Here is a 27,521-nt window from a genome sequence, read left to right as displayed (position 1 = left end):
ATTTTTTTAATCAAAACAGAATCACAACTATGGTTGCTATCAATGCTGTATTTTAAGGGGGGAAATATGAACAAAGCTTAATGAAAGTAAATAACAGTATGTAAGCTATCACACTCAATGGCTAGAATCCTAAGATTCTTCATAGTATAACCAAAGGCTTGCATGAACTAAGTGGCATTGCTGACTTTTTTAAATGGCAGAACTTCATATCGTGATGTATCAAAAACTGCTTTTTAAACTACCTTCAGTTTCAAAACTAGTTCTCCCTATAGCAAGGTAGGAGGCTTATGTTATCTTCTGGATCCTGGCCATGATTAAATGTACCTTACAAACCTAAGTTGAATCTACACTCTTGTTTTCTGAAAAATCAGTTTGGCTCTAGAATGTGAAATTAGAAATAAATTAGGTATGTGTAAACCACACTGAATAAAATGGGACGTAACCATTTAACTAGGATCCTAAAGAGGTTTGTAAAGTCTTGCAGATTCTTGAATTTTGTTCCGACTGTTTTTAATATTGAATTTTAAATTGTCATAACCAGCCCTGGGACCTGATGGTGAACAGTCACTAACAAACTTAATAAATAATAATAGATCATTTGGGGAGGAATTAGGTACATAACTGATATCATTGGCTACTTAAGGAGTGGATCCATTTCAAATGAAAAAGTAAACTTTTCAGAACCCCAGCAATTATCTCTAAATATAGAATATGAAATTGATATAAAATCAAACACACCTTAATCATATGCGAAGTAGCCTAACAGAACAACAAATGAGGTCTGATGCACACACAGTGTTAAGTGAATTTAACTTGATTTAATGTTGTGACCTACTGTGATATAGCAGCATAATTTAATGTACTTGTGCCTGCAAAGGAAGAATCAAGAGCACGCTTACAAGAGGGCTCTGATTCTTTCTTTTGAAGTTGAAACACCTAATGTAATGCTGATGTGATTGACAAGTGGACAGCTGTACCTACCTGTCAAAGTAGTCAGCATGGGTTCTGGATCTGGCCCCCTTAGCTGGAACCAGTTCCCCACCCTTGAACTCTACCACTATAGACACAATCACAACTTAGTTCATCTACCAAGAAATGTAACTTGTAATTCCCTTTCTCTTTCATCTGGTCTTCTGATGTCACTCTAATTAGCAAGCTAGCTTTTACCCATCAGCACACTGTTACTGTTACTAGCAATGAGTTTTGTAAATAACATTTACTACTCAAAGACAAAATGACTTCTGCTGATGACTGTTAAGATATGTTAAAGATTAGCTGCTATAGTAAGACTTTAGTTACAGTCCTGTGGGACTAACAAACATCAGACACTTTGAAGGATACTAGTCTAAAAGCATCTTATTTCAACCAGGGGCTTTGAAATCTATACTACATTTATTTTTACTCCCTTCTTCTCCCAAGGGCTAGCCTGACAGCTCTGCTTCTATGTACTGTTAGTATATTGGAAAATAACCACAAGTTACTATGCCTAGCTGCATGACAGAGATGCAGTTTAGCTCAAATTAAGACTCCGCCCTATGATCCGCCCCTCAGGCAGGGAAGATATATGTGTTGGTTATTTTGCAGATTAGTTGCGTTGCAGAAGGCATGCTGGGGAGATCACACATTCAAGAAATGCAAAAGAACTTTTGTTAGGTTTTAATAACAAAAACAAAAACTCCTTTTACACTAAATTACATTATATCAATAAGTATCAATAAGTATAAGGGACGCGGGTGGCGCTGTGGGTTAAACCACAGAGCCTAGGACTTGCCAATCAGAAGGTCGGCGGTTTGAATCCCCGCGACGGGGTGAGCTCCCATTGCTCGGTCCCTGCTCCTGCCAACCTAGCAGTTCAAAGCACGTCAAAGTGCAAGTAGATAAATAGGTACCGCTCCAGCGGGAAGGTAAACGGCATTTCTGTGTGCTGCTCTGGTTCGCCAGAAGCAGCTTAGTCATGCTGGCCACATGACCCGGAAGATGTACGCCGGCTCCCTCGGCCAATAAAGCGAGATGAGTGCCGCAACCCCAGAGTCGGCCACGACTGGACCTAATGGTCAGGGGTCCCTTTACCTTTATCAATAAGTATGACCCATCCACCAACCCATTCACCAGGGTATTGAGAGAGCTACTTGCTGCTCTTTATATACTATACCCAACAAGCCTGGAAGCTACTATAACTAAAAGAGGAAAGTGTGTAAAAATTACCATGATGTGACATGAATGTCCTTGAGAAGGCTGATAAACCTGTCCATCAATGGAGCGCACAGAGGCCCCAGGATGGTGTCCCAGTTGGGCTGCATGTACTCAGAGGCTCTCCGCTGGGCATCACTTTCACAGCAAAAATAATCCGCACATGGCGTTACAATGTACGGAATGAAGTAGTAATTGCCACTTGAAGCCTAAAAGACGACAAAGTGTCAAACTATTAGGACAAAGTAAAAATGATACTCTTAAGTGTTCTTTATGTTCATCCCTTTAGGAAACAAGGAGCATTCAACAGGCAACAACATAAGCAGAAACGCCTGCACCCCTTGCAAAGTTCAAATGCTCAGTTTGAAATTAAAGCACAATATTCACAGCCATCCATAGCAGATATCATATAAGTTAGGAATCGGGAAGCTGTGACCCTTCAAATGCTGCTGGAACACAGTTCCCATCTTCCTTGACCATCGATTATGCTGGCTGAGACTGAGAAGAGTCTGGAGGGCCACAGGTTTTCTCCTACCCCAGACATGAGTAAAAAGTTTAGCATTTATCTTGAAATAAAAACACAAGACTTTTTCTGTAAAGCTAAACAATTTCAAATAGTTTTTAAAAATGAGGTAAGGAAATGACTAATTACTTTTGAAGACACACCTACTTAGACAACCATTCCCCCGATCTCCTGACCTAAACCTGTTTGAATTGTTTTCTGCTATTTTAATGGCCTCATCACACATTCTAATTGCATACGTTTATTTTAATGTACTGATGGAATTGTTTTACTGTGTAATTTAATTATTAGTGTTTTGCAGTTGGTTTTATTCTTACAAATGACTTAGAAGCCACTTTGGCAATTTAGCGATACACAAATAAATAATTAGTAATAAAGTTTCTGGATAATGAATACTATGGGTGTTATTCAACTAACTTTCACTCATAGTGGATCCTCTGAAATTAATGAATGTGACAAGGTTAGGTCCATTAATTGTAATGGGTTTACTCTAAGTAAAAGTTAACTGAATACTACCCTATAACTAGAAACATGGTAGCTTATGGTAGTTGAGCAGAAGAGTGGACTGTCTGTGGGTGGGTTTTTTGTTTTTGTGCTACTATGGCAACCAAATGGAAGAGGGTTTCCATGTCTTTAATTGCAGGTACCACGGAGGAAAGGCGCATTGGGATCCATTCAGTGTGCTCAGCTGTGGCCAAGTACTAAATGAGCTGGATAGCTCAGTTGGTTAGAGCATGGTGCTGATAACACCAAGGTGGAAGGTTCAATCCCCGTAAGGAACAGCTGCATATTGCTGCATTGCTGGGGGTTGGATTAGATGATCCTCAGGGTCCCTTCCAAATGGAAACATGATCTAAGAAAGAAGAAACCAAATGCTAACCTAACCAAGAACCACATAATATTTAGAATAACACAGACACCTCTGTTTCTGATGGTCAATAGCCATGTTCTGATTCCACGTGCATTTTGTGATGGAATGTCACATAGGACATCACATGACTGCTAGAACTGTCAGATGGGATGTTACATTATTTATGTGTGGGAGCGTTCAAAAGTAAGCTAGCAGAGCACAGTGAGAAGGGTTTTTCTCCTTGATGAGCAGGGAGGTGTGCTTGTGTTCAACACAGGGAACCTTTGAAACACTGACATTTAAGCACTAAATCCCCAACCTGCTGGCCAATGCATTACAGTCCCGTTAGAGCCATGCCTTAATGCACAGAATGGTTATCAAGATCATGGCTGTTCAGTTCTAACACACCTACCAACTACAGCTTGCAGAGTTATGTTATTCTGCAACTTCAGGGAGCATTAGGATGCCATCAAAACCGTGTGTGTGCGTGAGAGAGAGAGTGTGTGTGTGTGTGTGTGTGTGTGTGTGTGAGAGAGAGAGAGAGAGAGAGAGAGAGAGAGAGAGAGAGAGAAGAGATTGAGGGGAGATTGTGGGGAAGCTATTTTTCATTCTTATACAATATCTGAGTGAAGAAACTGGAAATGAATGACAGTTATAATGATGAGTATGCTAAAAATCTGTGAATAGAGCCCAATGAGTGGAAAGTAGGACACATCTGCACATAAGCATTCCGTATTACCATCACAATTCAGTGCTAAATGTGAAGTACATGAAGGGGTGCTTTTATTAAAAAAAAACAATTCCTATGTGGAAAAGTTTTCGCCAGCTCATTGCTTCCAACAATTTTCAGGACACAAGCAGTTGTGATTTACATGGATTGAATAAGGGCATCATGTGTGCTTTGGGGGACCAGGTGTGCTCAAACACAACCATTATTTCGATGTTCAGATTCTTCTTTGGCGATCACTCGTAGCCGAGTAAGATTGTCTTCCATAAACACGGTTTTAACAATGAGTCCGTAAGTGACTGTGGAGGCCAATTCTTGATCCACACGTCATTCCACAGTGGGGACATTGGTTTCCGGGCGGGAGTTGATCAAGGTGTGAATTTGCCAAGTGTGCCTTCCTCTTAGCACGTTTCTCCCTTGTGTCCTGAGTTCAAGTGTCTTAGTGGGTTCAGCAGGCAGAAGAGCTCTGAGTCCCTGTTTTCCTAAGGCTTTTAAAACGAGGGCCTGATCATGGTAACACTAGAGTGAGTCATGAATTTCATTAAGGGTTCCCTTACCTCTATAATACAAGGAGACTGGATAAATAATACACACACATCAATCACAGGGAGCAAACACTACACATTAGGTAATTTGGTAGTTTTGCTCAGAGGAAAATGGGTCATAGTGCTTTTTGCAAAAGAATTGGAAAACTCATTAGCTCTTCATGCTTCAATGTCCCTAGTTCATTGATTGGTTAATCTTTTGCTCAGTTTCTCTTGCTTCTGTTATAAAACATTAAGAACTAAAACTGGCACAAGGCTATCTCAAACAATTACAGTTGATCTACTTAGTTGTATACCCCTATTGATAAGTATATTAATACTGGCTATAGCTTTTTCCTGTTGAATAAACTCTTTTTTCACAAAGCACTCACTTGTATCCTCTTCTGCCTCTGAGCTCTCTCTTGCCCCCTCAACTCCCTTCTCTGGATTGCCAGCTAACTTTGAGGCTGATTCTTCTTAGTTGGTGAACATGTGGCTACAAGCTGAGCAGGAATGTCCCTGCCCATGTCCCTCCACTAACCCAAGCTTCCTGGTAAGAGAAGAAGCATCTCACAGTAATCACAACAAAAAAGCAGCACTACAACCAAAAGTCCATCAGAAGCTTAAAAACAGCACTAAGAGGTAATATTGAAAAGCACGGGAAAATGAAATTTTACCCAAGGCAGAAAAGAAAATAGATGGCACCAGGTGAGCCTCACTGAAAAGAGGGCTCCATCAACAGGGAGCTACAACTGAGAAGGTCCAATCTCTGGTCACCACCAGTGTTACTGAAGTTGGTGGGACAACAGGGAAGAAGGCCTTTGAGGTCCATCTTAATTGCTGGACAGGTTCATGCAAGAGAACGCAGTCATATAAATACCCCAGTCTTAAGCCTAACTTGTGCTAAGTAAAGGAAACAGAATGTAAAGCTTTCATGTATTTTTTCCATTGCAGTAAATATACAAGAATTTTCTTCAAGCACAAAGAGTCACTTTTCCACTGAAAAAAGTAGGATATGGATGCAAGAAAATATGTTCTCCCAAGAAGGAAAACTAAAGGTAGCTCGTTCAGCTACAATGCGGTACACTGTAATTCAGATGTTCTACCCAGTGTATTAACATAAAGTGTAATAAAGGAAAAACATAACTGCACAGCAAAGACAAGGCAGGAACCATTCATTAGAAATAACTGCAAAGCATGGGCAAACACCATTTGTTAAAATGACTTTAAAGTTATTAAATGCATTGCCTGTGGGAGCATGCTCAGGATTTCAATTTAAATCAGTAACATTAAGGAGTAGGACATACTTGATACTAGGTAAAAAAATATCACCTAAATAGCTGATCTGCAATGAAGTTATAGTTTAGAATTGTGCATGTTATTAGTATTTTCCATTTAAACAAGAATATGACAACACACTGATAGCGTGGGAGGCACTGCAGTTACCACTGGGTAATCTGGGTGGTAGCTCTCCCCCATGTCATGTGGGGAAGATGGGACAATATCAGAATGGGGAGGAAGTTTGGCCCTTGGCTTCTCACGCAGTGTGGGAAGGAGTCATGTAGCAGAGGCTCTCATGCTAGGAGCTTAATGTAAGAAAGCAGAGAGGAGCAGAGATGTAAACTAAATAATACTGACTAAACAAGAAACTATTTTGAAATCAAAAAGATAACCAAGGGGCCCTCCAGATGGGTGTTTGATTGCGGATATATTCTGCAACATGCCCTTGACATAATAACACTGCATTAGTGGAGGACTTATTCTGCTTTAGTTTGTTCTGTGATGGTTTCCCAATGCTAACTACATTATTGCTATCCGGAGGAACTAAAGTGCAACCAAAGCGGGACAAAAATAAACCACAACATTGTGGTATAAAAAGTTATGGGATTTCACCATAAAACTACCAGATACGCACTGACTGGAAGTGAAGCTGTTTGACCACCCGAAACCTTTTGCAGGCACAAACAATATTGAAAGCAGGATTGTACGTGACCATACTGACAGATTCACAAGCATAGGAAGTCATGCATGTGCAATAGAAAGTACATCTGGAAGGGCCCTCAACGTCATTTTGAAATATCAGGGAAGAATGCTTTCAAAAGCATAACAGAAAAAGCAGTATAGAGCACAGCCACACTTACAGAACATTCAGGGAAATAATAGAATGATACATACTTTGCCCATCATACCACCACTGTGGTATTCTGGAGGTAGTTGTACTTGAAGAAAAGCTTTGCGGTTGGCAACTGCAGCCTACTCCAAATTGTAATGGGACATTATGCAAAAATGGAGATCATAGGAGTATGCATATTTTAAAGAAAAGACACACAGAATAGAAAAAAATATATTAAAAAGAGGGGAACAGCAAAATATGACACACATGCATCAAGTACAGCATTGTTCTTTTAAGAGTTTATGCAACTTATAATGGAACCGCAGAGATGTAGATCAACTTGCTACAAACCCACAGATGAAACCATACCAATGTTGTATCAGCCACTTTCAAAACAAGCCACTTTCAAACCATGGGTTGTGAAGCTTCTTTCATTAATTAACCAGAGATCATTTTAAATGACCATTCTTTTTTTTTCTTTTTTTTGGTATGACATGACAACCCAAGGTTCTGTGGGAATATAGCTAACTGCTGGAGAAGTTGGAGAAGTCCTGTCTGCATGGCAGGAGGAAAACAGAGGGTACATATGAGAGTGAAAGGCTTTGTTCAGGCTCATTCAAGCATGTTCACATCACCCTTAAACCATGGTGCAAACATGGCATGTGTTTAAACATGTGAGTTACAGTACACTAATCTGCACACGTCACAATCAATAGTCAGCAGACACCACCTCTCATAAATTTACCAAATAATCCAGACTCTTCCTTAACACAGACATTTTAAAAAATTAAAACATAGCATTATACAAAGCCTAGGAAAGTAGAATTGCAGTACAGTGGTACCTCAGGTTAAGAACTTAATTCGTTTTGGAGGTCCGTTCTTAACCTGAAACTGTTCTTAACCTGAAGCACCACTTTAGCTAATGGGGCCTCCCTCTGCTGCTGCGCTGCCGTTGCACGATTTCTGTTCTCATCCTGAAGCAAAGTTCATAACCCGAGGTACTATTTCTGGGTTAGCGGAGTATGTAACCTGAAGCGTATGTAACCCAAGGTATCACTGTATATAGGTGTAGTATATAGAAGTTTCTATATATGGGGCTTCTAAACAATACTGTTTCTATTTATTCCCATATGTGAAGTCTTGCATATTTCAGAGATCATGACACCTTAAACACATGTGTTTTACATGTTATGATTTATGGTCACATAATAAATGCAACTGCTGCTGCTACTATAAAGTTCATGCTCCAAAGATTATTTGAATCTTGAGTTTTACAAGGCCGCACGCTTTCTGAAGAAGTGCCATGTTTTCCAAAACTTATAAAGAGGACTCCTGTCTCTAAAGCAGGGGTGGGGGATCTCTGGCTATCCAGATGTTATCGGACTCCCATCAGCCCCAGCTGGAATGGCCATTGGTGAACAATAATGGGAGTTGTGGTCCCGTAGTACCTGGAAGGTCACATGTTCCCCACCCTAAATAATATTAGAAGGAGATTCATATTGTCACACGCACTACCAAACCAAGTTGCTGCCTCTCATTAATACTTCTGAAAACAGTAAAAAGTATTTTGATTAGGCCAAAAGGAAATTTGGATGTTGTTCTTCCTGCCATATTTTGCAGAAACTAGCACACATTTTTTACCACCCAATGAATGATCATAGAAAGAGCAGTGGAACTAAACTGAGTAACATAAGCACAATAATACTATCTCATAAACATATTCCCTGTGGAACACCCTCCCACCAGATGTCAAAGAGAACAACAACTACCAGGCTTTTAGAAGACATCTGAAGGCAGCCCTGTTTCGGGAAGCTTTTAATGTTTGATGTATTATAGTATTTTAATATTCTTTTGGAAGCCGCCCAGAGTGGCCGGGGAAGCCCAGCCAGATGGGCGGGGTATAAATAATAAATTATTATTATTATTATTATTATTATTATTATTATTATTACATATGTTAATTATGACCTGAAGAAAAAAGCAAAAAATATATTTGGTATACATTTATGTAAAGAGCCCCCTTCAGCAAGAAGGAGGAAGCATCTTGAATCTGTACATTCCTCAGAAAATTGACAGCTTGTGATTTATCTGGCAGGGATGAACGGGCAGTTCCTAAAAAGGCTTATTAACTGGACAAAGATAGTCAGTACTGTACAATTTATCATTTATGGTAAATTTATCATTTATGGTACCGTCTTCTTAAAATTACTAATGAAACAGCATAATGAATAATGCATATGTTAGTATGTGCATAGGGGCCTCAGTCCTACGAATGAAGTATTCTGAAATTTCTAAGTAATGTTTTTTTAACTGAGGCAAACATGCCATATCTTTCTTGGAAACCTACTTTTGCCTAGAGATAACTACGCTTCTCTTGATCCGTATGTACTCATCATCGCCACTGGGTGTGATATGAAAGCTAGAGGCATGTTAGCAACCTTGTCTTATAAATCAAAACATTTAATATTTTATGCACCTTATCCAAAAAGTAAACATTGGCAATAAAAGCCAACTGAAATGTACAAGCTTCCAGTGTTTCTTAACTCTTCTAAAAGGAGTATCAGAGTGAGTGCCATGTGTCATATTGAAACTGCACTATTAAAAATCAACTCTATGCCTTTTATGCTATCTCATGTTAGTAGAACCACTAGGCCAATAAACTGACCATGTACCTGAACTCTGTATTATCTGTTATACAGTATTTGCTTCACAGATCATTGATTTGACTGTAGTTGTGCTGTTGGGTTAGCGGGACACTCAAAACATTCAGGGAAACAGACCTTAGAGAAAAGTGTTTTCCATTTATGTTGCTACAAGCAGACAACATAACAAAAACACCAACTTTCTATCCAGTTCAAATACAGAACTGACACAAAGTCAAAGAGTAATTTCCTCAATTCCTTATTAGTTTAGGAAAATTGCAACAACCTGTTGTCTCTTAGTTGGGGTTTCTGTTTCTTGTTACATTTGCTCTAACAAAACATGGCAGGCTTTTATTTTATTTTTGGATTCAAAGGTTTTGGGCAACTTATCCATATCTACTCCTAATAAGCACTAGTGAAAGCTTCTCTTTTCATACGGTAGTCTGGCCAATCTATGCAAAAGGAAGTCATGAGAAGTTAGGAAGTATAATGCAACCTGCCATAAAAAATAGACATACATTTTACATATTTCTACAACAATGCTGACCCCTCAGAAATCAAGGAGCACAATCTGTTTCCAAAACCATGACTACACCATGGTAACACTCTGAGAAAGAAGAAACTGTTCCACTAGGCTGAGTTATTTGCAATTTATTTCACAGATAAGTGCTTTGACAGGCTCTGCAGAGTTGTGTATACACCACCAGTGGTTGCAAATGGCAGTCAGAGGTCAACTCTCCCAGGAGCTTTGGGCACATACAGGGGCATAAAAAATGGTGACCTTTAGTTACATGCAAGGCCAGTTCTGTTTTGGGAACCCAGCTCCCGGATGTTAGAAGCAACTCATAATTCATGATTTAAGACTCTCAGAGGGGCAGTAAATTAGCAAGACAAAATATTAATTGTTTGCTTTGTAAAGTCAAGGAGGATAACATCTCTTTTCATTTGTATCTCATAATATTTTACTGCTAGAACAACAGAAATTGACAAATCCCAGGGTGTTGTGTGTGTTTTAAAAAACCTAAGTCTTCCCACTTGTGTAAGGCTTAAACTGGCGCCAGAGCCTTATTACTCAGAGCACCTACAAAACTACTAAACTAAGCTCAAAGGCCATGTCCCAACAGATGCATTCTACTGCTGACACAAATGTTCCCAGCTTCATTTTCAAATCATTTCCTCCTTCATTGAAAATATTAGTCCTGATTTAAACATTCTGGTGGGGGGTGGGACTGGTCAAATTGTTATCAGATATAAGAAGAAGAAAACATTTCCCATTTTTAAAAGAAGACTAAGAGCAAGCACCCCACCCAACAATTGGGGGATACCTAGTAGCTTAAAATCATGCTTAACTGGACTAAAAAAAAATAATTCACAGAAATCTCCTGTACAGTCGCATTTTGGCTGTTGAACGCCCTGGAACTCGTACATTTTGGCTCCTGAACGCCGCAAACCAGGAAGTGATTGTTATGGTTTGTGAACGTTCTTTTAGAACGTTCTTTTGGAGCTTCCTGCAGCCTATCAGAAGCCGCGATTTGGTTTTTGAACGGACTTCTGGAACAGATTCCATTCGACTTCCAAGGTACGACTGTAGTAGGTTTAGAATGGTCCTGAACCAAACTCCTGTCTTGCTCGTTGCGGTAAGACATAGTTCTGTGTTGACTTTCTAACACAAAGTTAAGTCATAAGCTCACTCAACTCAATGCAATGCAAAGGTTGCACATGCTTGTAAGTTTCACACACTTGGGCAATTCTATGAATTTGCATTGTTGTTGCTGTTTATTAAAATTCTATACTGTACCACCCTTCATCCAAGCATTACAGGGTGGTTTACAATTCAAAACCACAAAAATATATACTGTTCCATGCCACCCTGACCTTTGAGTGCTGCCAGATTCCAGGGGTGCAGGCACTTACCCAGGGTTCGTGTTTCCTTTGGAAATGAGGCACAGTGGAGACTGTGGTGTCTTTATGGTGTTTGCTTTATTTACACATATATACAACCTGAGCCTGCGATGGAGGGGTTCAAAGCAATACACATCAAAAGGGTCCTGTTTCTCCCAAGGCCGCCACCTAGGATTCAATGTTTCAGCCCACATTGTGCCCTGATCTCATCTCTCCAGCTCTCTCTGCTTGCACACGGACACCTCTTTTTCTCTGACTCACATCAGGTGAAACTATAATCTTAAACCTTCTACTACCACTGGCCTTTATCTCTGCAAACTAACACAGAGCACAGTTGAGGGGAGAGGGGCTCCACACATTTGCTGGCTGACAGAGTGTGTTTGCTCTGCTGATAGCCCATCTCCCTGTCTTTGTTCCCTGCTAATGGTTTATCTTTAGCAGTGCATTATCAAGCTGGCTCCTGGCTTGCATTTTAACATGCCAAATCCAGTGTCTGGCACCCAGGAATTAGAAGGGGAGCCCAGGAAGCCCACAAACTCATAACACTACAAAAATACATACAGTGGTACCTCGGGTTAAGTACTTAATTCGTTCCGGAGGTCTGTACTTAACCTGAAACTGTTCTTAATCTGAAGCACTACTTTAGCTAATGGGGCCTCCCGCTACTGCCGCGCTGCTGCCACGCGATTTCTGTTCTCATCCTGAAGCAAAGTTCTTAACCCGAGGTACTATTTCTGGGTTAGCGGAGTCTGTAACCTGAAGAGTATGTAACTTGAAGTGTATGTAACCCGAGGTACCACTGTACCATAATAACAAACAATAACCACCCCGTCCCCCCAAAAAACTTTTAAGCCATAGATTGTTTAATTAGCCAAAGACCTGGGAGAAGATGAAAGTTTTTGCCTGATGCTGAAATAAATGTAATGCAGGTGCCAGGTGAGCCTCCCTTAGGAGGGCATTCCACAAGTGGGGAGCCGCTGCAGAAAAGGCCCATTCTTGTGCTGCCATCCTAGACTTCTAATGGAAGGAGCACAAAAAAAGGGCCTCAGAAGATGATTGCAGGGTCCAGGTCATATGGGTGGGCATTGAGGTATTGCAGTCCTCAGCTGTTTAAGGCTTTATAGGTCAAAACCAGCACTTTGAATTAAGCCCCAAAACTAACTTGCAGTCAGTACAATCAGGTCAGATTGGCATGATAGGCTCAAGCTGTCTTATCCCAGTGAGCGACCCGGCAGCTGAATTCTTCACCAGCTAAAGTTTCCAAGCCATCTTCAGAAGCAGCCCAACAAATAACATAAGGCAGTAATCTAACCTAGAGCATAGACAACAGTAGTTAAGACTATCCCTGTCCAGATAAGGGCAAACCTGGGCCACCAGCCAGAGCTGATGGAAGGCATTCCGTGCCACGGAGGCCACCTGAGCCTCAAGAGACAGCAATGGATCCAGGAGTACCTGTATTCCAGCTCCTTCAGAGGGAGCATTACCCCACCAAGAGCAAGCAACCTCCCATCCACCTGGCCAAAGGAACAACCCACTATCAGAGCCTCAGTCTTATCTGGGTTGAGTTTCAGTTTATTGGCTCTCATCAAGTCCACTGAGACAAGACAATGGTCCAGCCCATTCACACTGAAGGTTCCATGGGCCCAAAGAGCACTCCCCAAGCATCACCTTCTGGAAACAAACATCCAAGTAGTACCTCGCAGAAACCTGATACATGCTGAGTTCTACCTGCATAACTGGAAATTACACGACTGCTTCCATTCATAGTACGTGAGTAAACAGGCTAAAGGTGGCTTTCTGACTTGCCCAGATAAAAATCACAAAGCAAGTGTTTTGACCACATCAATTGTCAGTGTTAAGTATCACAGCCATTGGGCAAAGTCACTTGATATTTGTTTCACACGAAAGAGGGGGAAACGATTTAAATCGAACCCCTTCTCCTGCCTGGCCAGTCCTCAGCACACATGCAGAACTGCGTAGAGTAATGACTGAGACTGTGTACACACCATAAATTTGAAGTACACTGCACAGAGACCCCCCAAAATATGAGAACTGCAGTTTGCTCACTGTAGCGCCGTGATGGGTAAACTACAGTTCTCAGAATTCATAGTACAGCCACAGACCGAAATTTTTGTATGCGCTTTCTTACACTCCTCTAAGCCAGCAGTTTCTTTCCAGTATTCCAGCCTATAAATCCCTCAAGCCTGGAGCAACTTGCAGGCTGGCAATACTGTGTGAAAAATTGCGTCTAGAAGAGAGTGAACAAACATGCAGACTTCTCACTATGTCAAATTGACAGTGTGATATGGTCACATGCAAACTGGATGAAGGGCAAGGATGGTCCATCAAGCCTTATGCCAATCTGTCTCTTTCTAGGGATCAGTTTGTCTATAATGTTCTTCTATTTTATCCAACCTTCTTACTAGCCTTCTTACTAGGACAATATACTTCAACTTTATTCTCACAATAACCCTGTGAGGTAGCTTAGACTGTCAACCCCAGTCAACTGATATACGTAACGGGGGTGCAGTTACTTTGTCTCTATGGTAGGTGTTTTTTTGGGGTGGGGCTCTTCATTACTACTCCTGCCCATTTGCTTGCTCCCCACTCTAGTTCCAATCCACACTACCTCCCACCTCCCAGACAGAAAGGACAAAGCAAGGTTCTCCTTCTCTCACTGTATGCTTGTTTGAAGCAGGCAAGTGAAGCAGCAGAAACACTGAGGAGAATCAGCTGGCCCGGGAGGTTCCTGGGAATGACAGTGGGTCTTCTTATTTAAGCATAAGCCTTGGTAAGTGCCCAGTGATGCCAGCCCTTGTCACTGGCCCCGTTAGAGCAGGAAGTGAGAAACCTGAGCCTCATTAGCTACTTCAAATAATATGTGCCCAGGCAACACTCATGGTTCCCTGAACCAGCCATCTGTTAACCCACACAACTCTTGAGCAACAGTATGCTGCAAAACTGAAGAGGAGTGAACAAAATAAAAGCAAACAGTTACTGTATTTTTCGCCCTATAGGGCGCACCGGCCCATAGGGCGCACCTAGTTATTTGGGGGGGGGGAATAAAGAAAATAAATTTTATTTCCCCCCCAGGCGCAGGGCTGGGGTGGGGGAAGCTCGTACATACAAAATATATGCAACTCAAACAAGACACAAACACAAAGGCAGAAATATTTGGCTAGAGTTAGAAGAAAATTCCATCATGATTCTACAACAGAGCAGAAGGGTAGACCTCAATCATGAAGGGAAATTTATTCATTGACACTTGTGGGAGGTACAGCTTGATTCTGCTCATATTGTTGTCTCCAGTTTTACTGTAGTTTTGGGGCAATACTGATATCTACATTTACTAACTATGAAACAGGAATTGATTGAGTCACAGGCACCTCATATTCCACATATGTGTGTGGCCTTCCTGTTCCCCACAAAAACTGTAAGCAGACCAACTTGTAAGATTTCAACTCTGTTTTTGAAATTAATGAAGTTTTCTGCTCCCTACCATTCCCAAATGTGATACTTCTGCTAATTTGAAATTTAATTGTGGGAGCAGAATGCTTCATTCAAAACAGAGATGTGTTTCGAATAAATGATTTTTAAATCTTATAACTAGGTGTGATTGCAGGAACCAGAATGACTCCCCCCCACCCTCCTCTACACACATATATTGTGGGTGATGTGACTCATGGCTCAACTCATTATATAAAGACCTACAAGCTCAACATGTAACAATAACATTTTATATGTATTAGTTTGCATACCATCAGTCCCCTTCAACTGCCTCCAGTATGTTAACCACTGTGATATATTTGTTGAATATAATTATATGCACTCTCTGCAAAATGTATAGCCTCTATGTTATGAGTACTTGGTGGCTGAGGAATTTGCCAAAAGAATATGAGAAAGTAGCATTTTAATATTAACAAAGGGGTCTGCCTGTTGATAGATTTTTAAAAGGTTGCTCTGTTTCACTATCACACATGACTCATTTTCCTTACTCTGCCTTTATGATACTTACAGGCTCCGTTTATTTTTATAACCCAATCAATCTTCAAAAGTCAAAAAGGTAACATAATTTAAAGAGCAAAGGGAAAATATAATTTACATTATTCCTTTGCTGTTTGTTGTAGGTGATGAGTCATCACCTCCATCAAATTTTCAGTATTAAGCTTAAAGCTGTTGCAGTGTTTTATCAGTCAAATACTACGCAATGGTCTACATTTACAAAACACACAAATAGCTAACCAACATGCATTTGCATTTGTTTTGGGGTTCCATGGGGGAAAGAATCATATTTCCATGGTGTATCTAGTCTGAATCTGAAACCTCGAAGGCATGGCTGTTCCACAGTATATATCTAATCTGGATCTGAAGCCCTGAAGGCAGTTTGGGTGAGCACTAGGTTCATGAGGGGGTCAGGCCCATAATTGAGTTTCAGGAGCTCAGCAAGGAACACTGCAGAAAGAAAGGCAAGATTTTGAAGCCACCGAATTCTTTTCCAGTTCTGATTAAAACTCAAGCAGAGGAGACTTCCCAATTGTAACCTTCAACTCATGCTCCCAGCCTCAAAACAGCTACAAAAAGCAGGGGACATTAACCAGCGGTTTAGGGCTAAACATCTAAAATATATTAGGGTTTCCAAAATAAAGTACCAATATGGGTGTCTGATAAAACATGCCAAGTTTGAAGAACACAATTAGCTCAGAGCAGCTTGTCCCATCCTAGTGCCCTACAGTAGCTAGATTAGGACTCCTAGCATCTCTGAGCATCATCCATGCAAGCTGCGGTTGATGTCAGATGTACTATAAAATGTATTCTTGGAGGAGAATAATCACACCCACAGATTATTTGGACTACTTAACATTCTCTCTCATTTCTTACAACTGATTTTCCACTAGATTTTCAGGCACTTTAAATCATGAAAAAAATGAAAGCCACTTTCTGAAATGCAACTAACTCGACAACATATTCTCAATGGGCTGTATCCAACAATGCAGTTGTGCTGGCAGAATGGACTTCCCTGAGTGCAATGGAACTTCTTTTTTTCTCTCCAGGCCACTCTCTGGGCAACTGTCCAGAGCATATTTGGGGTGGGAAGGGGTGTGTGGAGAGGAAATTGAAGTCTTGTTGTGGCAGCAGACCCTCACTGGCACAGCATTAGGTACAATCTGATGAGAATAAATTAGTCTTCTTTTCATTAAATAGACTTCCAATCCTATGGCAAAGTAGGCTTGTTTAAACCACTGGCCTAAAAAGCAGCAGGTATAAATAAACTGTGTGCAGAATAGAAGCCATGATTTGTAGGAGCAACTGCATACTTGGCACGCACGCACGCACACACACACACACACACACACACACACTCTTGAAGTTATGCAGCTCCTCCACACAGATTTCCTTTAAAATAAACACTTCTGTGGTACTCCCAATGTAAGTTTTAAAACACAGGATCTTAAATACTTACTGTGTTTTTCTGAGACACCATGTCCTGGAAAAGAATCGGAAAAATGCAACTTTATAAAGTGTAAAATATAAATGTTTGTGCCATGTTTGCAAAACTCATACCTTGAAATTTTATTTTTGGAGGTTGAAATGCTTTGGGGAAAGGAAGCATAAGGCTGTGCTGTGCTTTAGAAACACAATTTGGGACTATAACTCTATTGCCTAAGCAGATTTTTTTTAAAAAAAATCTTCTAATATATCTGTAACTTGGGCATCTTGCATCCGCTTTCTCTGGTATTTTGGAATGCTTCTGTTCAATACCTAGTTCATTTTCTACGGAGAAAACAAACCATCCTGACTTTGTTAGGAATAAAAAATAGTAAACTATTCAGGCAAAAATGAAATAAGAGTAATATTTAGACAGACAGACATTCAACAAATTAAACTTTCCCAGTCACACACTCTTTATATCACTAATGAATTTTTGCCCAATACAGAATTGTTTTAAGTGACACAGTGCACCTATGTGCATGGTAAAATAACTAGTGCAGAGTGTAGTAGTAGTTGACCAGGCAGAATTTAACAGGTATAGCTTATCCAATCACGTGATGAAGCCAAGCACAAGGATCCTATTCCGGGTTAGTAATCAAATCAAGATTGGTCTATTTCCATGGAAAGTGTGAGTCATTTTCCCTTCCAAAAACATGGGAATACTAGGGTCAAAAATTCTTCCATAGAAGAGAAGAATTAAGGCTCTTTAAAATTCACTTGTAAACCCAAAAGTATGATAAATCTAAGTTAAGGCTCCCACCTTAAGCACTATGTAAGCAGTAAGTATGTTCCAAATGACAGAGTACAATCATTTTGTAATAAGTTGCAACTCAAATCTGTAAGCATCCATACTTTCCCTTGTTGTTTTAGTTCTAGTGATTGGCTGTTTGGGTATAACATTAAATCTGAAGGTACCATAGGAGCACCTCTCTGATTTTCCTATATGTTTTTGAGCTAGAGTGAACAGTATTACTTCCAAGCCATATATGAAGGAACTTATTTCTGTGGGTCTTATGTGATAATTAATTCATAAGAAACTTAAGTCTTCTAACCTGAACATTCTTTTTATCCAAGACTTTAGTTTATAAATGCACACATTTATAACTTTATTGTGATGCTTGGTAATAGTCCTGTTGAATTAAATAGGGCTTTTCAGTCAAATTGTTTATTCATACCATGACAGGAACAAACGTATCTTCAACATAATTAGGGATTTACAATAAATGGCACTGTACCTTCAGTGATTGAGAAGTATCAGCATCAGTGTCATGATAGAGTATAACATTATTGGCCATATCAAAACTTTCACGAACTCCAAGGTGGTAGAATAGGGATGGTTGTCTGGAGACATCACTCATATCCACTACCGCAACATCTGTAATAAGAAAATTTGATAAGACTAGAAGGGGAGGTGGAGGAATAAACTAACATATGTTGGAAATGCTAGATTTTTCCTTTCAAAATTGCATTCTTTCCCTAACTGATCCACCTCATAACTTACAAGCAGAAGTTGTAGGGTGGTATCTAATGTTAGTTCTACCCACACTAGACCCACTGAAATTAATGGACATGACTAACTTAAGTGCATTGTTTTCATGGGTCTACCCATAGATCACAATATTTTGAGGGCACCACTTGCCCTAGTCTGTTAGGGATCACTTTGCCAGCATCATAACACTATAATGTCACATAGCCAATCCCTCCAAACTGGCAAAGACTTATACTTACATCTCATCACATTTCATCAGAGCCACACCCAAAAATAAAAATTGTCAAAGGAAACTGAAATGATTGTCAGTGTGGTGTTTTATTCATTTATATTGGGGGGAGGGGACAGCTGTAAAAAAATAAGTCTACATAGGGTTTGTGCCTGTGTACGCTCTGGAGACTGAATGCCATGAAAGCAGATCACTTTCCTGATGAGAGCATTTACACAATGTGTTCATTGATTAGGCCACTGTACAATGCAGCACAGCTGATGACCCATACATAGTTTATTGAAACAGGGTTCATTTTTCACCTTGCAGTTCCTTATGAAACAAATACCATCCCTCTAGCCAAATAGTTGGTTCATATGAGGTGCTGTGGGAAGACCATTTACCTACATGGATCTCTAATAAATGGGAGGGACTGCAATCCCATAACAGAGTCCATGCACTGCATGCCAACGTTCCCAGAATTACGGTAATAATTGAATCTCAAATGAAAAGATGAAGAAGCAGGTCTGGCTAAGCAGGGCTAAGAACCTGGATAGCTGGTGACAATTGGGACAACACTGGGCTAGGTGGACCTATGATCTGAATCTATATCACATGGCTTCATATGTTCTATCATGAATATTATAACCGAGAATGTTCATATATGATCTTATTAACTAGTTACAGCCACCATTTAGAAAACAAAATTTAACAATGGACATAGCATCAAGGGTATTGTGATCTGAAAATGTTATCTGTGTCACAAACTCACCCAGTAACCTAATTAATATAAGCCAGAATAGTGTTTCCAAGTGTGGCCAGCCACGTACCTTCAGGCAGTCCGTAAGTGCTTGACTCATTCAAGAGTGCCTGTAGTTGGTCTATTATGAGCCACATAAGAACCTTGCCCAGGAAGGTGACATTTGCAATGGGACTATATTCAGATCTTCTGAGTCTAAGGAAGGTCTCTTAAGGACTGGTCTCCCTGATGCCTCTTTCAGGCAACCTGGCACCACTTCCTCTCAGAAAGGTAGTCATCATCTCCTTGGCCCAGCTGGCAGTCTCCTGGGCAAGAACACAAGTAGCAGCCTGCTACTGTCTACCACCTTGTCCATATACTTGAGCCTTATCAACTGAAACTCATCCATTAACACATGACCAGACAACACTATGAAAACCTCCAGAAACCAACCTGCTACAGTAGCAGTGTCTAAAACCTTATAGATGCAAGTTGCTTATATCCTTGCAAATAAAATCACAACAAGCTATAAGAAGGTACCAGTGTGCAAAATACCCCCTATAAAGCTCCACTGGATAAGACACCAAGCACACAATGAAAGTAGAGAAGCAATTCTTTTCTGAAGGAAAAAGTGGTGAGGAGTTATTTCTGCCAATTTGCCCCTGGTCACCATCTGCTCTACAGGCTTGGAGGATCCTGGGAGGTGGTGCAGGAGACTGTAGGATGAAAGGGGGAATCAGAAGAAATCACCTCCTGTACAATTTTCATTCGTGGAAGCTTCTGCTGGATCAAAGAACCTTCTATCATCAGAGCAAAACAAGTGTGTGCAATCCATTACCTTAACACTCGTTATTGTTTTAAGAAGGTTTCTCTGCAAAATATTATAATAAAAACCCAAGTTGCTTATTCCCACAATACATTTCATTTAAACAAATTATAACTTGGCTCACACTGTGAACCAAGCTTACATATGATTCTGTAAAGGCATATAAAGTGAATTGAGCCTGCATGAAGTAACAGGCATAATCAAACAGTGCTTTTCCTAAATATATCCCAAGACTATGGTGTAGAGTTACAATTGTACCCAAACACTCCATCTATCATCATTCTCCTGGAACACTCATCACTTACTAAAAATAGCAATGCTGCTTATTTTCTACATTCAGGTATCAAATGAATTGCATCTGCTCCTCAGACAATTTGTTTCAATTACTACATAATGGCAGCATATTTTAAAATCAGTCTTACTATTTACTCCAAACAATTGAAGTTAATTTCAGTGGGATGAAGAGTGAACCTGAAGTGATCAAGTGGCAGATCTTCTTATTTTAGTATTTTGACCTACTCAGGTCAAATGTGGTACAGCAAAAATATTTGTTTGGCAATAGACATATACACATTGTCAAATCAAATCAAGTACCTTCCTTTTCATTTTTCGAAGCTGTCGATAAATAAAAATTCCGACAGCCTCTTCCTGATCCCTACAAAACAAAAGATCAAGCAGCTACCATAATATGGCTTCTACCAGCAATTAACTCTTAAATTGGCCTTTGGCCTTGGGAGAATGTCCCACGCTGCCCAAGATGTCTTGGGCCAATAAGCTATGCCTTTCCCCCCAAACCAATAAAAAGGTGTTGTAGCAAAGTAGGAAAGAGACTGAACTATGAATCACATAGTCCCTGGTTTGAATAGCAAGCATAATATTATGCATTAAAAAAATTATGCTTAATCAAACATGCAGTATGTATCAACTTGCATAACAGCATTACCCCAATATAATATATCAATTCTATTGCAACTTAATCAACTATTTACCCAAGATTTACATAGCAACCTTGCTACTGCAAATATTCTTTGATCTATAATTCCTATTAATCATCCTAAACTTAATATGGCTCTATACATTATTTTTCTAGGAAGGCCAACCCCCACCACCCACAGGAAAGCATAAGATAAGAAAGTAATATCTTTATTCCTGGATTTGTTGTAACTACACAATGAAATCAGATACAACCAAAAGCTTATCCACACTGTCAAGATGAAAAGGTAACATGCCAATTTACAATCTTACCTTTAGACAGCTACCTTATATCACATTGAAACCCAAAATGAAATTTGCCGGAAGGAGCTTTCTCTTTCAATAATAAAAACAGCTACACCAAAACGTTGGCTCTATACAGGATGTCTTATCAACAAATACATATAATGTATCTCAAACTACTTCTGTGCTTTTCTAAGGGATAGAACAGGCTTCCTCAACCTCGGCCCTCCAGATGTTTTTGGCCAACAACTCCCATGATCCCTAGCTAGCAGGACCAGTGGTCAGGGATGATGGGAATTGTAGTCTCAAAACATCTGGAGGGCCGAGGTTGAGGAAGCCTGGGGTAGAATGAAACAACAGCTTTCCTCTCATCACACAAGAACATTATGTAGTCTATCAGATAAGGCATTCAAGGTTGGGGAAACCTGTGTCAATATCCCTATGTCATTTCACAGTCTTCACTTTTACCCCTGTAACTCAAGCCTTCCTTATCTCAACTTCTACCATATGTAATTCTACCATCTTCATAATGGGTGAGGAGTAGCCAAGGCTCCACTGATGGAATCTGTCGCCACACCTGTTATCTGTAAAGACCCATAAATTAATATGGCCAATGAAAAACTTTTAAATAAATAAATAAAAAGTGTGTGAAGTGCTAGTAACACAATGCTCGAATATTTCCATGTATGAACCAGCACTTAATTAAAAGTTATGAGGAAGCAAAAGATAAGCTCATAGAAATTTGGATTTTTATAGCAATTTCGCATGACTATGATTTAAATTGCTTTAAGGCAGGGGTAGGGAAGTTGTGGCCCTCCAGCCCTGCTTTAAATGCTCTGCAAAACAAAGCATGAATATGTAAGAAGGGTTTTAACCACTGGAACTGGAACTATTGCAGGCTAGGCAATAGTATGTAAAAGCTAAATGAATAAATCATTTGCCTCTTACTCCTGTACTTGGATTCTAATGCAAATGATATTTTAACCACAAGAAAAGTATGTCCCTTCTATCTCTTTGAATCAGTGTCACCTTATTAAAAACAAAACAAAACAAAACAAAACAAAACCTTAAGCCATTGTCTGTTATTTCACTTTATATACTTTTTAAATATAGGAAAGTTAAGATGACCTGGAACTTGAGAACAATTAAACTCTCTGTAATGCTTTTTTTGGCTTAATTTCTTTCATAGCTGAAATGTCAGGGTCAAAGTGTTTTTTTGGTGTGTTTTTTGCAAGTGTGTAAAATAATAGAGATGCATCTTTCCATAGAATAAACTGAGCAAGGTATTGACTTTCTTTCCACCTGTAGATTTGATGAATGTTCTGAAACAACTATAGTAATTAATTTTGCATAGTGCTTTGCCAACTTCATTTCCCCCTTCTCCTTTCAGGTTTCTAAACAAAGAGGCAGCACAAGCTTACACATGTTTACTCAAGAGCAAATCCTATTGTATCCAATGGGACTTACTTCCAGGTAAAAGTCCATAGGTCTGCAGCATTAGTTACCATATTTTTCCGTCTATAAGAAGCATCCATGTATAAGATGCCCCCTAATTTTTGACATTTTTTAAAGGGAGAAAAACTAGTCTTATACATGGAAAAATCCAGTACATAAGAACAGTAAATGAAATGCAGTTTGTTATGTGAAGCCCCATTAACAGGGCTGATTTTTCAGTTACATGTGTAGGCTTTAATAAAAGCTTATAGAAAGAGGCAGGTATAATAATTTGGAGTCCAATGTAGCTTTAAATATGAAAAACAAATCTGATTATCATATTCTAAACCAATCCATTTCCCACAAAATACTTTTCAACTGAACTAAGGTATGCTTTAAATAAACTATCTGTATCATCCAGTCATGCAGATACTGTTATCAAAAAGGCGTTTCTAAGTATTAAGCAGGGCAGAAAGTTGGCCCATAATACACATTTGCGCTTAACAACAAAACCTGGTGTTGGTTTGCATTTTGATTAAAACCCCCCAAAAAAGTCTCTGTGATTAAGGAACAGAATGTATTTCACCTTTATTGTTAAAGAATAACATCACTATGCTGAGCAAATGCAAAGAACAAATGAGTTAGTAGGACAATAGGATCAGCCCTGTTGAGAGTGGCATAGGTAAAGGACTATGGAGCAGAGAAAATAGGGAGGGGGGCTCTTCCTTCTCAGTCCTAAACTGAAGATACTCACACCATCACTGCTAATACAATAGCAAGGAACACGGGTGGTCTGAACCACTGAGCCTCTTGGGCTTGCCAGTGGTGGTGAGCTCCCATCGCTTTGTCCCAGCTTTTGCCAGCCTAGCAGTTTGAAAGCTCACCAGTGCAAGTAGATAAATAGGTACAGCTGCAGTGGGAAGGTAAACGGCATTTCCATGTGCTCTGGTTTCCATCACGGTGTCCCATTGCACCAGAAGCAGTTTAGTCATGCCCCGGAAAGCTGTTTGTGGACAAACACCGGCTCTGGCTCCCTTGACTTGAAGCGAGATGAGCACCGCACCCCATAGTAGCCTTTGAATGGATTTAACAGTCCAGGAGTCCTTTACCTTATTATAATACCATGGAGCTGGCAGCTGAGTAACAGGAAAGTTTCTCTTCTTTCCTTTCCCCCCAGTCCTTCATCCAAATGCTAACTGGGAAAAGCTGTTCTTCCACCTCTTTATCTGCCTAGTTATAAAGCCTTCTAGTTCAGTATGCTAACAGACAGAGCACAACCTCTCGCCTTATCCCAGAAGAAGAATGAAAAGATAATAAAGAAAGAAAATAAGGTCCGTAGAAGAGAGGTAAGCGAAGCCACATAATGGTTTATTAGAAGGTGGCAGGATCCAGCTCATAGTAACAAATGGATTCTACAGAATATTTAGGGATAATCTTCATACTGCCTTTACAAATGCATAATTCTTCTTATAAAATTCCAAGAACAAACTCTCTCTCCCTGTCCAAAGCATCCCTTCTTTAAACACACTCATGGAAGAGAGAGCTCTCAATGGCATTTATCCATAAAAGCCAAATGAAACCTCCATGCTTAGCCAGTATGTGTACCTCTGAACACAAGATGCTGGGGACAAACAACAGAGATGACTATGGTCTTCATGGGCTGCTTGCAAACTTCCAGGGCTATCTGGCTGATCCTGGTCTCTACAGGCATTACTGGAGAAAGAATGCTAGATTTGTGGATGATCACTAGTTCAGTCACTCCTATGTGTTCTTGCTTTGCAAGAGAGCCTCTGCTGATTCATTAAAGACATTCTAAGTTTTGCAAGAAGCCAAACTGAGGTCCCATTAAGGTGTACTACACAGGAAAGCAATGGTGGTCAACCTGTGGCTGTTTGGATGATGTTGGACTTCATTCCCCAGCCCCAGTCAGCATGGCCATTGGTCAGGGATTATCAAAGCCACAGTCCAGCAACATCTGAAGGGCCACAGGTTTCTCATCCCTGACGTTGTGAAAAACAATGTTTAAGACAGAAAGCTTACATATATTACCTGGCTACGAAAGTCCCATTGAACACAATGGGATTTACCAGACACAGATCTAGAGTTTGGGGGGGCCCTGGGCAGGCTGCCTTTGTGGGTGCCCCATGCCAATTCCTCCCAACACACATTTCCAGTTGGGTCCCCCAACTATAGCCATATGAGCATCTTCTGTGAGCAATGGGGGGGGGGGGCAAGCACATAAGCAGGAGGCTGGCAGCTGCCCTACCACCAAGGAGGACTAGTGGTGGTGCATGCTGGGGTGGGGGCAAGCAAGGTGCCCACCCTGGCAGACCCTACTGCCCCTGTACTGGACATGGCCCCCTACAATTGCCCCTGTATTGTGCTTTCACTACACATTTTGAAATATGATGGCTGATTATCCTGGTTTCCATTAAGCTTTGTTTATGGTGCTTCTTCAGCTGCACAAAGCTCTTTGCAGGGCTTCTTCCGTGCTGTATATCCTCACAACCCTGCTTACCATTCTATTTGCACAAACTGAGACTGAAATATCTATTGCTCAAGAACAGCAAATGAGCATCTCCATGTCACTTCCTTCCTATTCTGTACTACTTCCCTGCTAGTTTCAGGACTTGGCTGTGTAACTTGTTTGCAATATGCACGGTCTTGGAAGATGTGAATGAATACTAGGCTTATTGCCTCCATGCATGTACATAATGCATTTTCCCCACAACATGATGTTACACATGAAAGTAAACCCCGACAACCTTCTTCACTGCTGCTAAACTGGCGGGGAAAGGGGGAGGGTGTTATTTGGAAAAGTGAGGAGATACTTAGATTCCCTCCCCACCCGTTTACCGCAACGATGCACTTTATCTTGCACCTAGACGGTTTACGAGGAGAAACAGCGCGTTAAGCATACATGCCAACCTCCTCTTCATTGCAAACAGCCTTCTTGATAGCAGGAGGCTTCACAGGCTGGAAATATATTTAAATAGAAGCTTTAAAAACATTTGCATGCACACACAACCTGATACAGGAAGATGGGATCGTCAGTGCCCATAGGTGCCAACTCCTAGGGGCCGAGTTCGCTTCGCCCCCTCCTCCAATAAAATATTTGAAGGGGTTGCCCCCCCCCAAAAAAGTTGATGAGCATTGCCATTCAAAAAATGTGCGTGCACCGTGTCACGTGATTGATTATGCAGAGCAGGGCTCGCCTGCCCCCCCCACCCCACGCCCAATATTTTTTTCAAGTTGGCACCCCTGCCTGTGGCAGTCGCAAAGGAAGACCGGGCTCCTGCGCTTTCGACGCTAGCCGTGCAGCATCGGGAGTAGCGGGTCTTCTTGCAAAGTTGAGAAAAGCGGCGCCTGCAGGAATCAACCCCTCCCGCCTTTCGGCACAACTTCTAACAGCACAAGAGCTCTCTCCTCATTCATTGCACAGGGGTCCTTAGAAATCCCACACGTATTGCCGGAGGAGGGGGGAAGCTGTGATCTCTTGGCGCTGAGACAACCTTCCTGGGATAAAGGGCCAAAGGGCGCAACCAGATCAGAGGGCGCGTCCGCACCTCGGGGGAAGGGCTTTTGTTTTGTTTTTCACCAGCGATTCCAGTCTTCAAAGATCTGCCGAGCGTCCCCGCTGCCTCGCGTGCCCTCGGGGCAGCAGGGCAGGTGTTTGGCTTGGGCGCCCCTCGCCCTGCCGAGGAAACAGCTTCTCCTCAGCTGCTGAGCGAAAACACGCCTCCCCCCAGCCTGACGGGGAACCGGCTAGTGGCGCCTTGGGGGGCGCCTGTTGCTGAGGGAGCCTGGCGCCTGGCTCTCGCCCCGTCCCCTGCGCGGAGGAGCTGCCCCTCCGGCCTCCTTTCTCTCCGCCAGCTGCCCTCACTCACCCGCGTCGTAGAAGGCGTCCAGCACGGCCGTCTCGCCGAAGTCCAGCTCGCCAAAGTTGACGGTGCTGAGCTGCGCTCCCTCGGCCTCGCAAGCTCGCGCCAGGCACTGCAGCGCGCCGGCCTCGGGGCTCCGCGCCCCCGAGCCGCCCTTGGGGCCGTCGTTGAGCACGTACACCGCCCGCAGCGAGCGCTGCCGAAGCACCGGCCCGTTGCCCTCCGGCACCACCTCGGAGCCCGGCGGCAGCGCCTCGGCACCGCCGGGCTGTTCCGACGAGTCCCCCCCGCTCGCTCCCGCGGCAGGCGGCGGCGGCTGGGGCTGTTGCTCCGCGGGCGCTGCAGCTGGGACGGTGCCGCCGCCCGCCTGGTTCTCCATGGGGCGAAAGCGGGTGGCTGCGCCCGGAGAAGTCGGCGAAGGGGGCCCCCGCCCTTAGGGCGCGAAGGAGGGAGGCAGGCTCATCCCGCCGGGCCAAAACAAACTTCGCCGCCGCCGCCGCGCCGGAGGTGGGCGAAGAGAGATGAAAAGGCCGGCGACGCCTTTCTCCCGTCAGCGCGGCTCGCCTCGGGGGCAGGAAAGCTGCCCGGAAAGCTCCCCGCAGGGTTGCTGGCAGCGCCTGGCGTCCTGTCACTTGGCTCCTAAAGGTGCCGCTTGCCCGTCAGGGGGCGCTCTTGGGCGCGCCGCAGCCAATAGCACTGTCCGCACTGATACCGCCAGCGGCGGCACCGCGCCCCCCGGGAGAAAAGCCCAGCTTGTGTCCGTAGGCG

At 41.9% G+C, this 27,521-nt stretch overlaps 1 protein-coding gene across 6 annotated transcripts in view; it reads right to left on the bottom strand.

Moving 5' to 3' along the window:
• Positions 1-27,521, bottom strand: part of MAP3K15 (mitogen-activated protein kinase kinase kinase 15) — a 70,708-nt gene extending 43,187 nt beyond the window's left edge. Inside the window, exons 1-5 of one of the 6 annotated variants that reach the window (XM_081001579.1) lie at positions 26,760-27,521; positions 18,197-18,336; positions 16,933-16,956; positions 6,990-7,067; positions 2,206-2,399 (exon numbers count right to left, since the gene is read on the bottom strand). In XM_081001579.1, the coding sequence (XP_080857705.1) occupies positions 2,206-2,399; positions 6,990-7,067; positions 16,933-16,956; positions 18,197-18,336; positions 26,760-27,132 (809 nt within the window). In that variant the 5' untranslated portion in view covers positions 27,133-27,521. Of the gene's footprint in view, positions 1-2,205; positions 2,400-3,360; positions 3,394-6,989; positions 7,068-16,932; positions 16,957-18,196; positions 18,337-26,759 lie in introns of those variants that run through there. The other 5 variants (XM_081001575.1, XM_081001576.1, XM_081001577.1 and 2 more) reach the window with 5 other exon arrangements.

The sequence above is a fragment of the Podarcis pityusensis genome (genome assembly GCF_964106645.2).
Source record: "Podarcis pityusensis genome assembly, chromosome: 4".
Classification (NCBI taxonomy): Eukaryota; Metazoa; Chordata; class Lepidosauria; order Squamata; family Lacertidae; genus Podarcis; species Podarcis pityusensis.
The sequence above is the reverse complement of the archived record's forward strand: the minus strand, read 5'-3'. Positions and strand labels throughout refer to the sequence as shown.